Raw genomic sequence first — 14,410 nt, forward strand, 5'->3', positions numbered from 1 at the left:
TCCTTCCGAGGAGTGGCTGGTGGGTTTGAACCGCCAGCCTTCTGGTTAGCAGTCAAGTGCTTTAGCCACTATGCTACCAGAGCTCCTAGAAATAAAGATAGTCTTTTAAATCAAGTATCTTCTGAAAGTTTTCATTCTTTAAGTCAGGAAATTAAACATAATGGATTAAAAGCAAAATCCTGACATTCTGGTTTCCTTTCCATTTTGCAGCTACTGATGTATTTAACTCTAGAATGTTCCAGATTAGAAGATTTTAATTAACTACCTTACGTTTAGTAATTTATGTCTACATGAATATTATTTGCTCAAGCATGGTAAATGAAGTTTCCAAGGCACTTACTTGTTCTTTGGCTTCTCTTCTGGCAATTCAGTATTAGTAGTTGAGGACAATATTCAACAAATGTAATATAGTTAAACTTATAAATTTTCCCCAAAGTTCTTTAATTGACCTGGAGTTGATAAATAAATATACAACCCATTTCTATAGCTAATTATTCATTTTTCTTAATATTACATCATTATCATACTCTTACTATAGGATATAAATTTTTTAAAACTGTTATATATGTACTCAGTACTTAATTACTTTTTTCTGATTTTAATAATTTGAAAGAGACAACCCAACATTTTGTCCTTTTCCTTGACTTCTCCCTGTCCCCATCCCTTGACTTACTTTCAATGGCTCTTTTTGCCATTAACTTTCATCAGTGAGTCACTCCCCATGGCCACATTCTAGAACTTGGAAATCACGCATTCATCCGTTCTACTCTTTGAATTTTTATTTCTCTTGATTATCTTTGATAGTTTGTATTTCGATATCTGTACTATCTGCTTTATCATTTACATATGTTTAGGTCCTTTCCATTGAGAAATTAAAAATGTTGCCCTTCTCTCACCCTGTATCTTCTCCCTACTCCCCTATCACTCGCTCTCTTGACATTTCTAGTCACCCTTTTATGTAACAAGATTGATGAGGTATCTGTTAAGTGTTAGGTGCTATTCAAGGTGCTTATATCAGTGACCAAAATAGACTTCTTCAAAGCATGGCTATTTTAATTGGCAGAATTTCCTCATTTCCACTTACTCCTCATCCCATTGTAATCTGGTGTTCTCCCACACACCAGCTACTGCCAGAAACTGCTCTTGCCCTCACCTTCAGCACCCTTCTTTGTGATATCCAGTGGTTCCTCCTCAGTTTTATTTCATATGTTTCAGTAGCATTTGCCTTTAAAACCATCTTTGCCGAGTTTCTGTGCTACCATACTTGCTTGCATCCTTCGCTGCCTCTTTGCCTATTTCCTTTTAGACCCCTTTGCAAGGTCCTCTTCCTTTGCCTACCTTTTTCTCTGTTTTGCCTGTCCTGGGCCTGCTTCTTTGTTTGGGAAACCTTGTTTCTTGACTTTCATGGCTGATCACTCTCAAGTTTTTATCTGTATCCCAGATCTTTTTCTAGAGCCCCAACTATTATTTCCAAACTGCCTACTAGACACTTCTAAGATGATTTGTAGGGCTTTACACCTGACATGGAGTCCCTGGGTGGCACACATGGTTAAGTGTTTGACTGCTAACCAAAAGGTTGGCAGTTTGAACTCACCTAGAGGCACCTTGGATAGAAAGCCTGACAATTTGCATCTGAAAGGCCAGTCTTTAAAACCCTGTAGGATACATTTCTACTCTGCCACACATGAGGTTGCCATGTATCGGAATTGACTTCATGGCAACTGAAAAAAAAAAATCAGGATATTTGATTTGCTTAAAGCTCAGTTCATCATCTTTATTCTGTCCCCCAAGGCTGTTCTTATACAAATGTTTACTATCTCGGTGAATGAATGGCCTCACCAGCCATACATTTCTCCACCCTAGACTACTCTTATTTTCTCTACAGCCAATCACTGAAACTTGGTAGTTGAACCTGTTTTTCTTGCTTCTCTTAAATGACATGTCCTCTAGGAATTCTGCCTTGAAAACCCTAAGTAAAGCTTACTTGGCCCTGAAATGTATTCCTGGGAACTGCATTTATCTGTTATGCCACTTTTCACACTTAATTCTAATTGTTTATGTGCCTGTTTCCCTGGATAGACTGTAAGCTCAATATGGCCAAGACAACTATGTTCTTCTTGCTCATGGTTAGTTCTCGAGCACAAACACAGTGACAAAGTGAATCGACTGCTAAATACTAACAGTTTGGATTCACCTCTGAACCTATAGTTCTTCACCTTTCAGGGGTTAAAAACCCTTTACCAGAGAATATTTAAGAAGGCAGTGTACTTTTGGCAAAATGCACATACAGAACTAGGTAAAATTGTGCATGTAATTTTAAGGGATTAGTATATAACTCTGAAGTCCATCTATAGATCTAGGTTGAGAATTACTGCCAAAAGTCCAAGTGACACTTGTATGATTTCAAAAACTGTTAGGTAGTTTTTTGTTTTTAGTAGGTAAAGTTTTCAAATATTTTAGACCTAACTTTATGCTTGGTCTTGAATAGAAATGGGGGCACTCTTGTTATGTTCTTCTTATAGTAATAATGAATTACTTTTTCATGATACATTTTTAAATTAAAATATTTTGACAGTCTTTTTGATCATATATTAAATCTATATACTAGATACTAAGAGAAGTTTTCATTGAGAATGTGTAAATGTAGTATAAATTTGAGTAACTACATTATAAGGAAATATTTCCCATATAGTACATACCTTTTTTTCTATTTATAATATTTACACTTTATTGCTTTTAGTTAATGATTTTTCTACATCTTCTCAATTTCTTTATCCCCTCTCTCATTTTAAAATAAATGAGCTTAGTTCTTGCTTTCTGAAAACAGTCTAATTAAGCTCTCATTCATTTCTCTCTTGGGCTGCTTACCCAGGGGAATATTCTGGTGTGTATGCTTTTAAATACATTAATATTACTGCTTTTTAAGCTAGGTGTTCTTGCCTGCTGTTCTCATTTGATGCTTTCTCGTCATTTTTTCTGCTCCACTGTGTATTTTTTTGCCCAGCATATATTCTTAGTTTTGATGTTTCTTTCCTTACGTGCTTGCAAACCTTTAGCAGAGTTATTAAATAGACATTTTCAACCAGTCTGAGCCCTATTTCTTCTATCTTTATTATAAATTTAATGTTAGTGTTTAAAGCAAATATTTGGACAAAGCTTACCAAAACTCATTTTAGATTTGGAACTTGGAAACTTTTTTAGTTTGTCTCTGTTTTTAGTTTTTTTCACAAATGATTAAATAAGCTACTATTTCTGATACGTAAATTCTACATGGAAGAAATATCTGGATCTTTGAAGATATTTGGAAAATGATACAGATAAAATATGTGAGAGCATTGAATTTTTAGCACTCTTGGGGTGATTTTATTTTAAATTATAAGTCATTTAGTTTTTTGGTTTTTTAAATAAAGGCACATGGTATCTCCTTTTCTTTTATGTAGTTTTCTTTAAAAATATTTCCTTTCTGTTTGGAATATGAATATTTTCTACATATATGTTCATTATATATAATTTTCTGGCATTAGCTCTCAACTTCTTGGAATAAGGGATGGTAGTGTTTTTTGTTTGTGAACTTTCTGAGATAAATATTCTATTGTATTATTTCATTTCTTTCTTCTCCTTAAAGATCACTATATTGCATCTTACGTTGAGTGCTCAATATGCCTGCCTTACAGTTCTGTAGAATGATGACTGAACATTATAATTTTATAGGTGACACTTTGATTGAAATAGTGTCTTACTGATTTGGGATTTTCTATCTAATTATGTTATTGTGAGGAAGAATTGGTAAAGCGGGTTTTTTAGGTGTAAAATATCACAGAACATCCTTCTGAATGAAGTAAATCATCTTATCTTTATTTCTGTCCTTTGCACATCATTCTGCATTAAATCACTGCATTGTGATTCCAGGTGTTTTTCATATCATGCATAAAGTTTACTAAAGTGATCTATTTTCATGCTGTTTCTTACATGAAACATTTCTTGTTCTTTGTTTTTGCTTTACATGGAATGCATGGGCTTTAAGACCATAATTTCTTTGGTAAGGTTTCATCTGCTTTGGGGTTCTGGCTTTCTTTGCTCTTTTTTCTGCCTGTTTTCTATTAATAAGACCTAACTGTTAGAGAAAAGCCTACAATACCAGCTGTGGTTTAAAAACAATGCCTGACTCACATTAATGCTGTTTCTTTCTTTCTGAATAATACTGTTTGTTAGAATACTTGGCAGAAAAAGATCTTTGATTCTTGTGAAATATTACCTATGAAAAATGGAAATATAGACTAACAAGTAATTGGCCAGCAAAATCTTTAGTTTTGTTTTTGTAATGGATAATTATTTATAATTTTATAATCCATATAAGTAGAAATGTTGAATAAAATTATAGACAAAGTAAGATTATAATAGGATAAATAAAACTTGTAAAATAAATTTATGACTACAGCTTGTTATATTATAAATATATAAGTTTTTAAATAAGTTTGTTTTCAGACTATCCTTTTTATTTTGACAGGAATGGGTCGTGAAGTTGAAAATCTTATATTAGAAAATACACAATTGTTGGAAACCAAGTAAGTGTATTCAGAATTATAACAAGGAACAAAAGATACCAAACTTCCTTCTCAACTAAGTCAGTGATGCTTTTTTCCATTAAACAGCACTATGCAATCCCCTTATCCTGGCCCGTTCCCCTTCTGTACGTGTGTATACACAAACACACACAAATGAGTAATGGGACCTGTGTTTCACCATAGTCTGTGTCTTGCAGAAGCATAGATTTGCATCTCCTTTGCACTCTGTAACTGTTCATGCCTTCCTCAATCTTTGGGATGTGTCTTACACTTTCTTACCACCTCCCCTGGAACTTGTCTGTGTTCTTACCTCTTCTCCTGGGGTTCTTTAATTTCAGAACAGATGTTTTGAGCTATAACCAGCCCACCTCTGTCAAGATTTCCTCTCTAATTGGAGGTTCTTTGGCACAATTTGTGGGGCTTAGGCTCTCAAACACGTAGAGAATCTATGGCATATTGTGTAGTGTGGGCTTTGTCCTGAGTCTTATTAAAAAGCTGGCCCAGGCCCCTTTGTCAGTTTGCTGGGTCAGGGCAACTCTGAAATATCTGTATATATCCAAGACAGACTGCAGCTATAATGAGGTCCTGTGCAAACTACACTCAAAAGTAGCTAGATCTTAGATTTATTTATTTTTTTTTTTTTTAACCTTTTCTTCATTAATTATTAAACGTAACTTCAAGGAGTAATTTTGTTACTGGTTGTATACTATCTTGTCAGAATTTATTAACAATACCCTTATGAATGCTATTTTTTAAGATGTTTACCTTATAATATTACTTAATTCTAACTTTGTTGGTGGCCTGCCTTGCTTTACCCATTTATTCTTTTTTAAAAAATCCATTTATTCTTGGTTTTGTAAGTGGGAAGAGTGAAAAAAAATGAGACCATTGTTTTGTGTTCCTTTCACAATCTAGCGAGTAACATCTGATAGAATGTCTTTAGTGTTCAGCGATTCAACTGTATGATTATGGAGTTCTTGTAGCCTACAAAAGAATAAGCTGAAAGATGGGAAGAATATTTATTTGTAATAATGCACTTTTAATATATGTGTTTCTTAGAAATGCTTTGAATGTAGTGAAGAATGATTTGATAGCAAAAGTAGATGAACTGACCTGTGAGAAAGATGTGCTGCAAGGGGAATTGGAGGCTGTGAAACAAGCTAAACTGAAACTAGAGGAGAAGAACAAAGAATTGGAGGAAGAGCTTAGGAAGTAAGTTTTGACTAAGCTGTTCTAAAACAAATGATCTTTGCCAGTGTGCCACAAAAGGATTGCTGGCATAACCCTGAGAGTGATGTCTTTTGCCTTCTCAAGCCAGGAAGGACCGGGAGCTTCCTGGAATAGGGTGAAGTGTCCCCGCCAGTTGCCTCTGCTGTAAACAAGCCTCCCATTACCAGTGTGTCTCCCAGATAATCATTTTTTTGTGGGCCATGATGTAAAGAACGAATTATTCAAACATCGTCATTTTGATAATAAGGGAATTAGAAACACAGGTTATTTTCCTTCACCCAGCTGTTTTTAATACTTGCCTTTTTTCTGAGACTAGTGCTTTGGCAGTATTCCCCTAAATGATGGCAGCTAAATGCTTTTCTACAAAAAGAAAATAAATAACCTATTAGTGGTCATTAAATTTGTTAAACTACTCTTTTAGTGAATAGTTGAAACTAATTCTGATCACATGCTTCTTTTCCCCACTAGAGCTCGTGCAGAAGCTGAAGATGCAAGGCAGAAAGCAAAAGATGATGATGATGTAGGTTTACAGTTTTGTACTTTTTTCTTTCTTTACTTGGGGAAATCTTGCTAATTAAGCATGAGATATAGCATTGTAAGCGTAAAAAAGTCAGTTGACATGTTTGTGGCCATGAATAGGATAGCTTTCTAGCTTATATGCGTTGTGTTCATTTTTTATCCATGGCCCTTGTGCTCTGACCGGTGTCTGCAAGTTCAAGCTCAAGGACCAAACTGGGGCCATTCTGTTGCTGTTGCTGTTTGTTTTGTTCAAATTTTGATTAAGGAATAGGACAACTTAATAAGAATGCTTAAGATATGGAACATAAAAGTGTGAAGTATAGAACTTAAGTACTAGCCGGTTAGCCTTTATCACTGTCAACATACATAAATATATAAAAGAATAGATAAGATCCTCATGTATATATAATTAGCCTACTAGTAATTCTGTAAGGAGCTCTGGTGGCACAGTGTCTAAAGCATTTGACTGCTAACCAGAAGGTTGGCGGTTCAAACCCATCAGCTGCTCCGCAGAAGGAAGATAGGCCAATCTACTTCCATAAAGATTTACCACTTCAGAAACCCAGCGGGGGTTGCTGTGAGTCAGAATCAACTCAGTGGCACTGAGTCTGTTTTTTGGTTTTTAGTAATTCTGTTAGTAGCTAGATCATCATTCTTACAACTGGAGGAGGTCAAGAGCTAGATCTAAAATCCATGGGTGTCCTAGACAGAATAATGATTTGGTGTCCCTTTAATGTCTTCTGTTTTTTCAATATAGTAGTTAATACTAAAATATGTGATGTGTAAGTTTTGAAATACAGTAAATGAACATGATGAATCTGCTGTTCAGCCTGAGCACTAGAACATTACCGGACATTGCTCCTCCCTCCAGAGGAATCTACTATCCTAGGTTATCATTTTCTTACCTTTTAAAAAAAAACATTGATTTTATCATACCATGTATATATCCCTACAAAGTGTGGTGTAGTTTTCTCAGTTTTTGAATGAACAGACTATACTTAGCCTTGGAGACTTGCTTCTTCCACTTAATGTTTTATAGAGTCACCTGTGTTAAAAACTTCAGTAGTTCGTTCATTTTCACTACTTTATAATAATACCTCATTATGTCAATATACTTCATTTTATGCATCTCTTTTCCTGTTAATGAATGTTAGATTATTTTCTGTTTTATACTACCGCAAACAATGCTGTGTAAGTTTCCAGGTGCTTAGGAGCAAGGATTTTTCTGATACGTACCTTATGGTTCCAGGGCCTTTAATCATTTGACGTTTGTTAAGGAGAGGCCAGGTTCATGGCAGGAGCGCAGAGGAAGAGGACTCTTGAGGGCTGACTAAGCTCAGCCTCTTTGTTACTGTCCCAAGCCTTTCAGCTTTGGCCCAACATGTGCACACTCACTTAACAAAACAAAAACCTTTCAGTTAAACCACCCTTCCTTTCTAGAAGAGAGTTTAAAATCAGCAGGGGAAGGAAAAGGAAGTTGACATGAGCATACCCCTTTGGGAACTTAGCCCTATCCTTACCCTACACTCACATCCCTTGTTCTCCCTAAAAAGAATTCTGGCTAATACAATGGTCTCTGTCTTGTTCTATTCCTTTGGTGTTTTAGTGACTATTATAGTTGGGAAATTTGGTAACTAACCAATGAATTTACTCTTTACACTTGCCTTTGGTGTATATTTGGATTGGTAGTTCGAGATAAATGAAACTCTTTAGGAAAGTAACTAATTTCTGAATGACTTAAAATTGTTATATAACATGAATTTAAAATAATGGAAGAGCAGCATTTCCAGGCGAAACTAACTTGTAAGAGCATATTAAATCTATAATAAAATAGTAACTTTTTTGTTTTTGTTCAAAATCTGCACTATTCTTTCTAATTCCTTTGTAATGTGTTAAAATGTCTGTATCTTCAGAAGTTAAATTGTCTCTTATCCTTTCAGTCATAAGTAATATTTTAAATCTATTGACTTTATTTTCATAAAGGTCATTCTCTTGAAGTGACCCATTAGATTATAAATTAAGGAATGTTCAGACACTTAAAGATTCTGCTAAAGTCTGAGATTAACACCAACCCAGACAGATATAGGCTCCCAGAATGACCTGTGATCTTCTCTTCAATGTAGAGTGATATTCCCACAGCACAGAGGAAGCGGTTTACTAGAGTAGAAATGGCCCGTGTTCTGATGGAGAGAAACCAGTATAAAGAGAGACTGATGGAGCTTCAGGAAGCTGTTCGATGGACAGAGATGATTCGGTTTGTATGAGAAGTGCTCTGCCGTTTGCACTGAGAGCTAGAATCCTGCCTTAAGGATCTAATCCCCTTGCTCCGTTTGCCAGGGAGACTTTCTAAAGTAACACTGGGAATTAGGGACAGAGGGGGATCAATGTCGATGCTTTTGGGGCCTCTAAGGGCTCCTGGAGAAGAATGTTCCCATGATCTCTAAAAGGCAATTTTTATTACTTAGGAATCATGGGCATTTTCCAAGACAATGTAGAGTGTGGTACTACTTTAACAACAAGGTCAGAAAAATAACAAAATTTCATATGCTACGTTGGATAATAAATAATTTTTACTTAGTGTCTTCCTATGAAATTCATAGCTCTTGCTGATTTTCCCCCTCTGACTATTCATGCAAAATGTACTTTCCATCCACATTGTTCTGTCATTTGAATCTTAAATGTCACCTAATGCTGCCATCTAATGGTCAGTGTTCTCAGTAACAGAATCCCTTTCATTTAGGAAGGGCTCAAAAAAGTTAGTAAATTAGTTCCCCGCCACCCCACCCTGATCTACCAATATCATCAAAGTTGAATTGTCACATTGAATTACCAATAACCGTACACAGTTGTTTTAAGTTTATGCACATATTTCCTAACCTCCGACTTCCATATGATTCCCTCATCTGTTTATAGAGCCTTTATGAATGCCATACCGTTGTTGTTGTTACGTGCTGTCAGGTCAGACCCGACTCATAGCGACCCCTCCTTGGGTTTCCAAGGCGGTGTCACTACGAAGTAGATTGCCCAACCTTCCTTCCAAGGAGTGCCTGGGGGGTTTGAACTGTCAGCCTTCTGGTTAGCAATCAAATGCCTTAGGCACTGCGCTACCAGAGCTCCTAATGCCATACTAGAATGAAGTGTTTTTGTATAGCATAGTTTATAGTTTGCTAAAATTGTAATTGCTTATAATTATTAAGAAGGAAGAAGATCTATAATCAATTTATTGAACAAGGAAACAAATACTAAGAGTTATGTTCTTAATTCAAGCATTTAATGGATTAAATAAATACATTTTTTAAATAAATAATGAATAAATATTGTAAAAAAAAAAATGGAAGGGTTATGTAGGCAGGATCCACTTTTAATATTTCTAATTCTAGCACCCAACTGGTAATCAACATGTGAAAGGAAATTGTAGCTTAACTTTTAAATTGAATTAAAAGATGTTTTTAATTTAGTCTTTTAAGAAAATTAAGAAGTGAAAAAGAGGGTTCTGATAGTTATGGCAAAAGTTGGAATGCTTTATTTCCTGGAATTTTTGTTGAATTGTCTGTCAACCCAGCTTAACCCCTTCCCTTCCCTGGTCATCTTTTCAGTGATGGAAAAGTTTTAGTCCTGTGAAAGATGAATCTCCGTCATAGTAAAGTGATAAGCTGTTTTATGAGAGCCAAGGGCATGATGGTCCTCACAACAGGATTTAAAAAACAATATTTTGAAAGTTAGAGGCTCTGTTCTCAATAAAAAAAAATTAACCTTTAGGTGTGTTGGCTAACTGTCCCATCTACTCTCAGTAGATTATGAGCTCTTTGAAAGTGAGGAGATGTTGTTTTATTTCTCTCAGTATTATTAGCCTCCAAAGAACTATTTACTGAATCTAATTATTGACTTTCTCCTGTGTATTCCTATAAACTTCTTCAGAATTTCCTTGCTCCTTAGATAAAATAGATCACCTCATAAATAATGCATTTCTTCTCTTTCTTTCTTTCTTTTTTTCAACCCCCTTTTTGTTCTTGTTAATGAAGAGCATCAAGAGAAAATCCAGCCATGCAGGAAAAAAAAAGGTCAAGCATTTGGCAGTTGTAAGTATGAAAAAACAGCTAAGAACATATAGAAACATGAATTGGTGTCTGTTTTTGCTGTGTATATTTTCAACAGTAACAACAAAAATAAAACCTATTATTTTAAAAAACAAATAAAGACATTAGACAACGTTTTGAGATAAGGTTACAGTCAAAATTTATTTTCAAGATTAATATCATGCTCTTCATCTTTTTCTTTCTTCTTTTTTAAAATTTGGGGTAAAAAGCTAAATTGACCTTTTCCTTCTTGATACATAGTATGCCAGCTCGGTAAGGCTGCTCTTGAGGACCAAAAGTATGCTGTTGTAAGATGCATCATGTTGGTTATGCGTTTGATCGAATCTTCTGCATAATTAAATAAAAGGGCATTGTTATAATGTTGATAATTACTTGGTTCTCCATTAAATTCGTTACTGATTTGCTGGTTTTGTGATTGTAAGGAATTTACAAAGTGATGAGCAGTTTAGTATTTTGGGATTTGAAGAGAGAGAGAGAGTGTGTGTGTGTGTGTGTGTGTGTGTTGGAGTTGCATTATGTTCATGCCAGAAGTACTGTGTGTTTGTGCTTGAAGCTTATCCCTTTTTTGGTGAATCTGCCATTTAATAAAAGTTTTCATTTTCTTTAAGTAGATGTGAAAATGGCTTATTTAAATTGTGCTTTAAATATATATATGTGTGCTAAAATGGTAATATATGTTCAAAAAATATATGTGTGCTAAAATGGTTAATATATGTTCTAGTATTTTAATATAGACTATTATTAGAAGTGAAGTACCGAGCTTCTGTTCAAATCATTCAGCCATAACTTTGCCATTTAACAACCACTCTCTTGTTGCATCAAGTAGGTGTTAGCTAAGAGAACCATCTTATTTCCCTCAGTAGAGGAAATTCCCTGTATTCAAGAGCTTCTTCCTTTGATTATGCAAATTGTGAACTGAAGAACTGCAATCAGCTTTTCTAAGCAATAATTTCTCTGAGTTTGGCTGTGAGTTACCGCTAAGGATGCAGTGTATGACTACAAAAAATGTTTTTGCCAGTTTCTAACTCATTGCCTTGTGAAAGCGCTCTGGACTTTTCTTGAGCTTAAAAAAGTTTGTAGCAAATTGTGGCTTGTTCATCACAGTGCGTGTGGGGGGGGTGTGTGTGTGTGTGCACTTACACACTTACAATGTTAACCTGTATCTCTTCCCTTAAATGGTAGCTTCAGCCGACTTTTTAGCTCCTCAAGTAACACTGCTAAGAAGCCTGAACCACCTGTTAACCTGAAGTACAACGCACCAACCTCCCATGTTACTCCTTCTGTCAAGAAAAGAAGCAGCACCTTATCTCAGCTCCCAGGGGATAAGTCAAAAGCCTTTGATTTCCTTAGCGAAGAGTAAGTATTTTCCAGACTGCCATGCCCTAAATAAGTAAAAGCCACAGTGTTCTTGCTCCTATCAGATCAGCTGTGAAGGTTCAAATAAATCTGTAAAGAAACTATTTCTATAAACTGGCTTGTTTTAAGTAGATTACTTGTACTCAACACCTTTTATGACAGTTTCATTTCACTGTTTTCATAAAGAGAGGCGTTTTTTTAAAAAGTCTAAATTCTGCTGGTATGACAACACTGATAAGTATTAATAGAGATATAAAAAGCCTATATAACCCTTAGTCTTAAATCCTTGAACATTTCCTTAGAGTCAGAGACTTGGTTTTCATCCTTACTCTGCTACTCGTTGCTGTTAGTAGATGCTGTCAAGTTGTCTCTGACTCATAGAGACCCCTCCTGGGGTTTCCAAGGCAATATCACTATGGAAATAGATTGCCCAATCTTCCTTCCGAGGAGAGGCTGGTGGATTTGAACTGCCAACCTTCTGGTTAGCAGTTAAGTGCCTTAGGCAGTATGCCACCAGAGCTCCTTGCTACTCATTAGGTGCCTAAATTTGAGCAAATTAACCCCTCAGAGCCCCAGTTTCTATGCCTGTAAAATGGGTACAATAACCTATTTGTAAGGTGTTAGAAGGAGCTCTGGTAGCATAGTGGCTAAAGCACTTCACTGCTAACCAGAAGGCTGGCGGTTCAAACCCACCAGCCACTCCTCGGAAGGAAGGTTGGGCAATCCTACTTCCGTAGTGATACTGCCTCGGAAACCCAAGGAGGGGTTGCTATGAGTCGGGGCCGACTCGACGGCACATAACAACAACAACAACAAGGTGTTAGAATGAAATTATGCACTATCTATAAAGTATCTGACAATAGGTAGGTTTGTGAATAGTAGGTCATCTCATAAAAATTGAAATGCCAGAAGAAATACAGATTACTTCAGAATCATAATGTTTTACTCTATAGCTAGCTCTAAAGCTTACCAAGTCAGTTTGCATTTTTATCTTTTAAAATGAGTAAATAGAATCTAGAATTTAAATTATATAATCTTTCCAGGAATATCCTACCTTTTTACTGATCTTTACTCAATTCTAGTTCATGCACTGGCTTTATAAAATATTCAATAAATATTTATTGAATGAACAGAAAAGGAGCCAAAAATACTTAAGAATTATTCTCTTTCATAAGGCCAAACCTGATAAAATGTGGTGGCTGATGATTCAACTTAATTTAATAGGCTCCCGCTAACCTGTTAAGACTTGGGCACTGTTTTCACTATGCACAAATGGAAGAAGACCAACTTTAGGGTACACTTTTGAAAGGGAAGCTATAATCTGATAAACTAAATTGAAATCAGGTAATTTTTTTGTTGTTGATTTTGCTGTTTTAGGGAGAGAGGAATGGATAAAGCTGTCGTTACATTTACTGAGTTAAAAAAGAAAATCTTTCTTTCAGAACTGAAGCTAGTTTAGCCTCACGCAGAGAACAAAAGCGAGAACAGTACCGTCAGGTAAAGGCCCATGTTCAGAAGGAAGATGGCAGAGTGCAGGCTTTTGGCTGGAGTCTGCCTCAGAAGTACAAACAGGTAATAGTGAACATGGGAAGAGCATCTGTGGGAGATGAGGTGGCGAGGCTTGGGTGTGGGGACATCTAACTGTGCATCTCAAACCTGCTCATCTCAGGGACTTGACACAAGTGGAGGGAGGGTAGTGATTTTCAGATTTCTTTTTCTCTAGAGCACAAATGAAATGCCTCTGAGTCTATATGTGTGGGCAGGGTCAGTGGGAGGTGGCTGACTGTGTACCTGAAACTTGAAGTACCTTGCTCTCCTTTGACCAGAACAATTTTTTTTAATATTTGAAGGTTTGGGGGTTTTTTGTAATAGTACCTGCTGTTTAAAAGTTTTTAAAATCATTGGTGTGGAGCCTTTGTTGACTTAAAGTTCTCAGGAACTTTACCTCTCTGCTCTATATTTTCTACCCCCAAAAGACTGAGCACACACGTGAGTATACACACCCATGCATGCATGCACACACACATGCACGTTAGTGCCTCTCTTCTGAGTTCTCATAAAACCCCACTTACTCCTCTCTAATTGCCACTGGATTTTTCTGCTTATTTTCCAAAGAAAGAATGACAAAACTACTTGAGCTTGACTCAAGCAGTAAATATCTAGCAGTAGTGCTTGTCCGTATTTTAATGGTTCTGTACAAACTTCTCTTTCGATGAGGCTTATCAATTTCTTTTTCTCTCTTTCTCTTCCTGGCTCCAGGTAACCAATGGTCAAGGGGAAAATAAGATGAAAAATTTACCTGTGCCTGTCTATCTCAGACCCCTAGATGAAAAAGATTCATCAATGAAGGTAAGTTAGTTTTGAAGTTAAAGGAAATATTTCCTAAACTCTAGGGAGATTTTTTTACTAAAACCAAACAGAAAAAAAAGTGGAAGTACTACATCAGTGGATGAGGTTATTGATCATTTTGTAGTTTTAAAAGTGAGATGCTTTGAATATTAAAGATCTGTATTTACAACTACATGGAGCCACGGTGGTGCAGTAGTTAAAACACTCGACTGCTAATTGAAAGATTGGTGCTTCAAACCCACCAGTTGCTCCTTTGAAGAAAGATGTGACAGTGTGTCAAGATTTAGTGTTTGA

The 14,410-nt window shown here is 36.0% G+C and overlaps 1 protein-coding gene across 1 annotated transcript in view; it reads left to right on the forward strand.

Annotated features, from left to right (window-relative positions):
* Window positions 1-14,410, forward strand: part of SPAG9 (sperm associated antigen 9) — a 177,290-nt gene that overhangs the window by 139,644 nt on the left and 23,236 nt on the right. The window contains exons 9-17 of the mRNA XM_007941865.2: window positions 4,508-4,565; window positions 5,625-5,777; window positions 6,264-6,315; window positions 8,438-8,568; window positions 10,337-10,393; window positions 10,652-10,663; window positions 11,594-11,767; window positions 13,210-13,339; window positions 14,027-14,116. Of these exons, the coding sequence (XP_007940056.1) occupies window positions 4,508-4,565; window positions 5,625-5,777; window positions 6,264-6,315; window positions 8,438-8,568; window positions 10,337-10,393; window positions 10,652-10,663; window positions 11,594-11,767; window positions 13,210-13,339; window positions 14,027-14,116 (857 nt within the window). The remainder of the gene's footprint in view (window positions 1-4,507; window positions 4,566-5,624; window positions 5,778-6,263; window positions 6,316-8,437; window positions 8,569-10,336; window positions 10,394-10,651; window positions 10,664-11,593; window positions 11,768-13,209; window positions 13,340-14,026; window positions 14,117-14,410) is intronic.

Source organism: Orycteropus afer, unplaced genomic scaffold (assembly GCF_000298275.1).
Source record: "Orycteropus afer afer isolate SDZICR_OR568_19922 unplaced genomic scaffold, OryAfe1.0 scaffold00085, whole genome shotgun sequence".
Lineage (NCBI taxonomy): Eukaryota > Metazoa > Chordata > Mammalia > Tubulidentata > Orycteropodidae > Orycteropus > Orycteropus afer.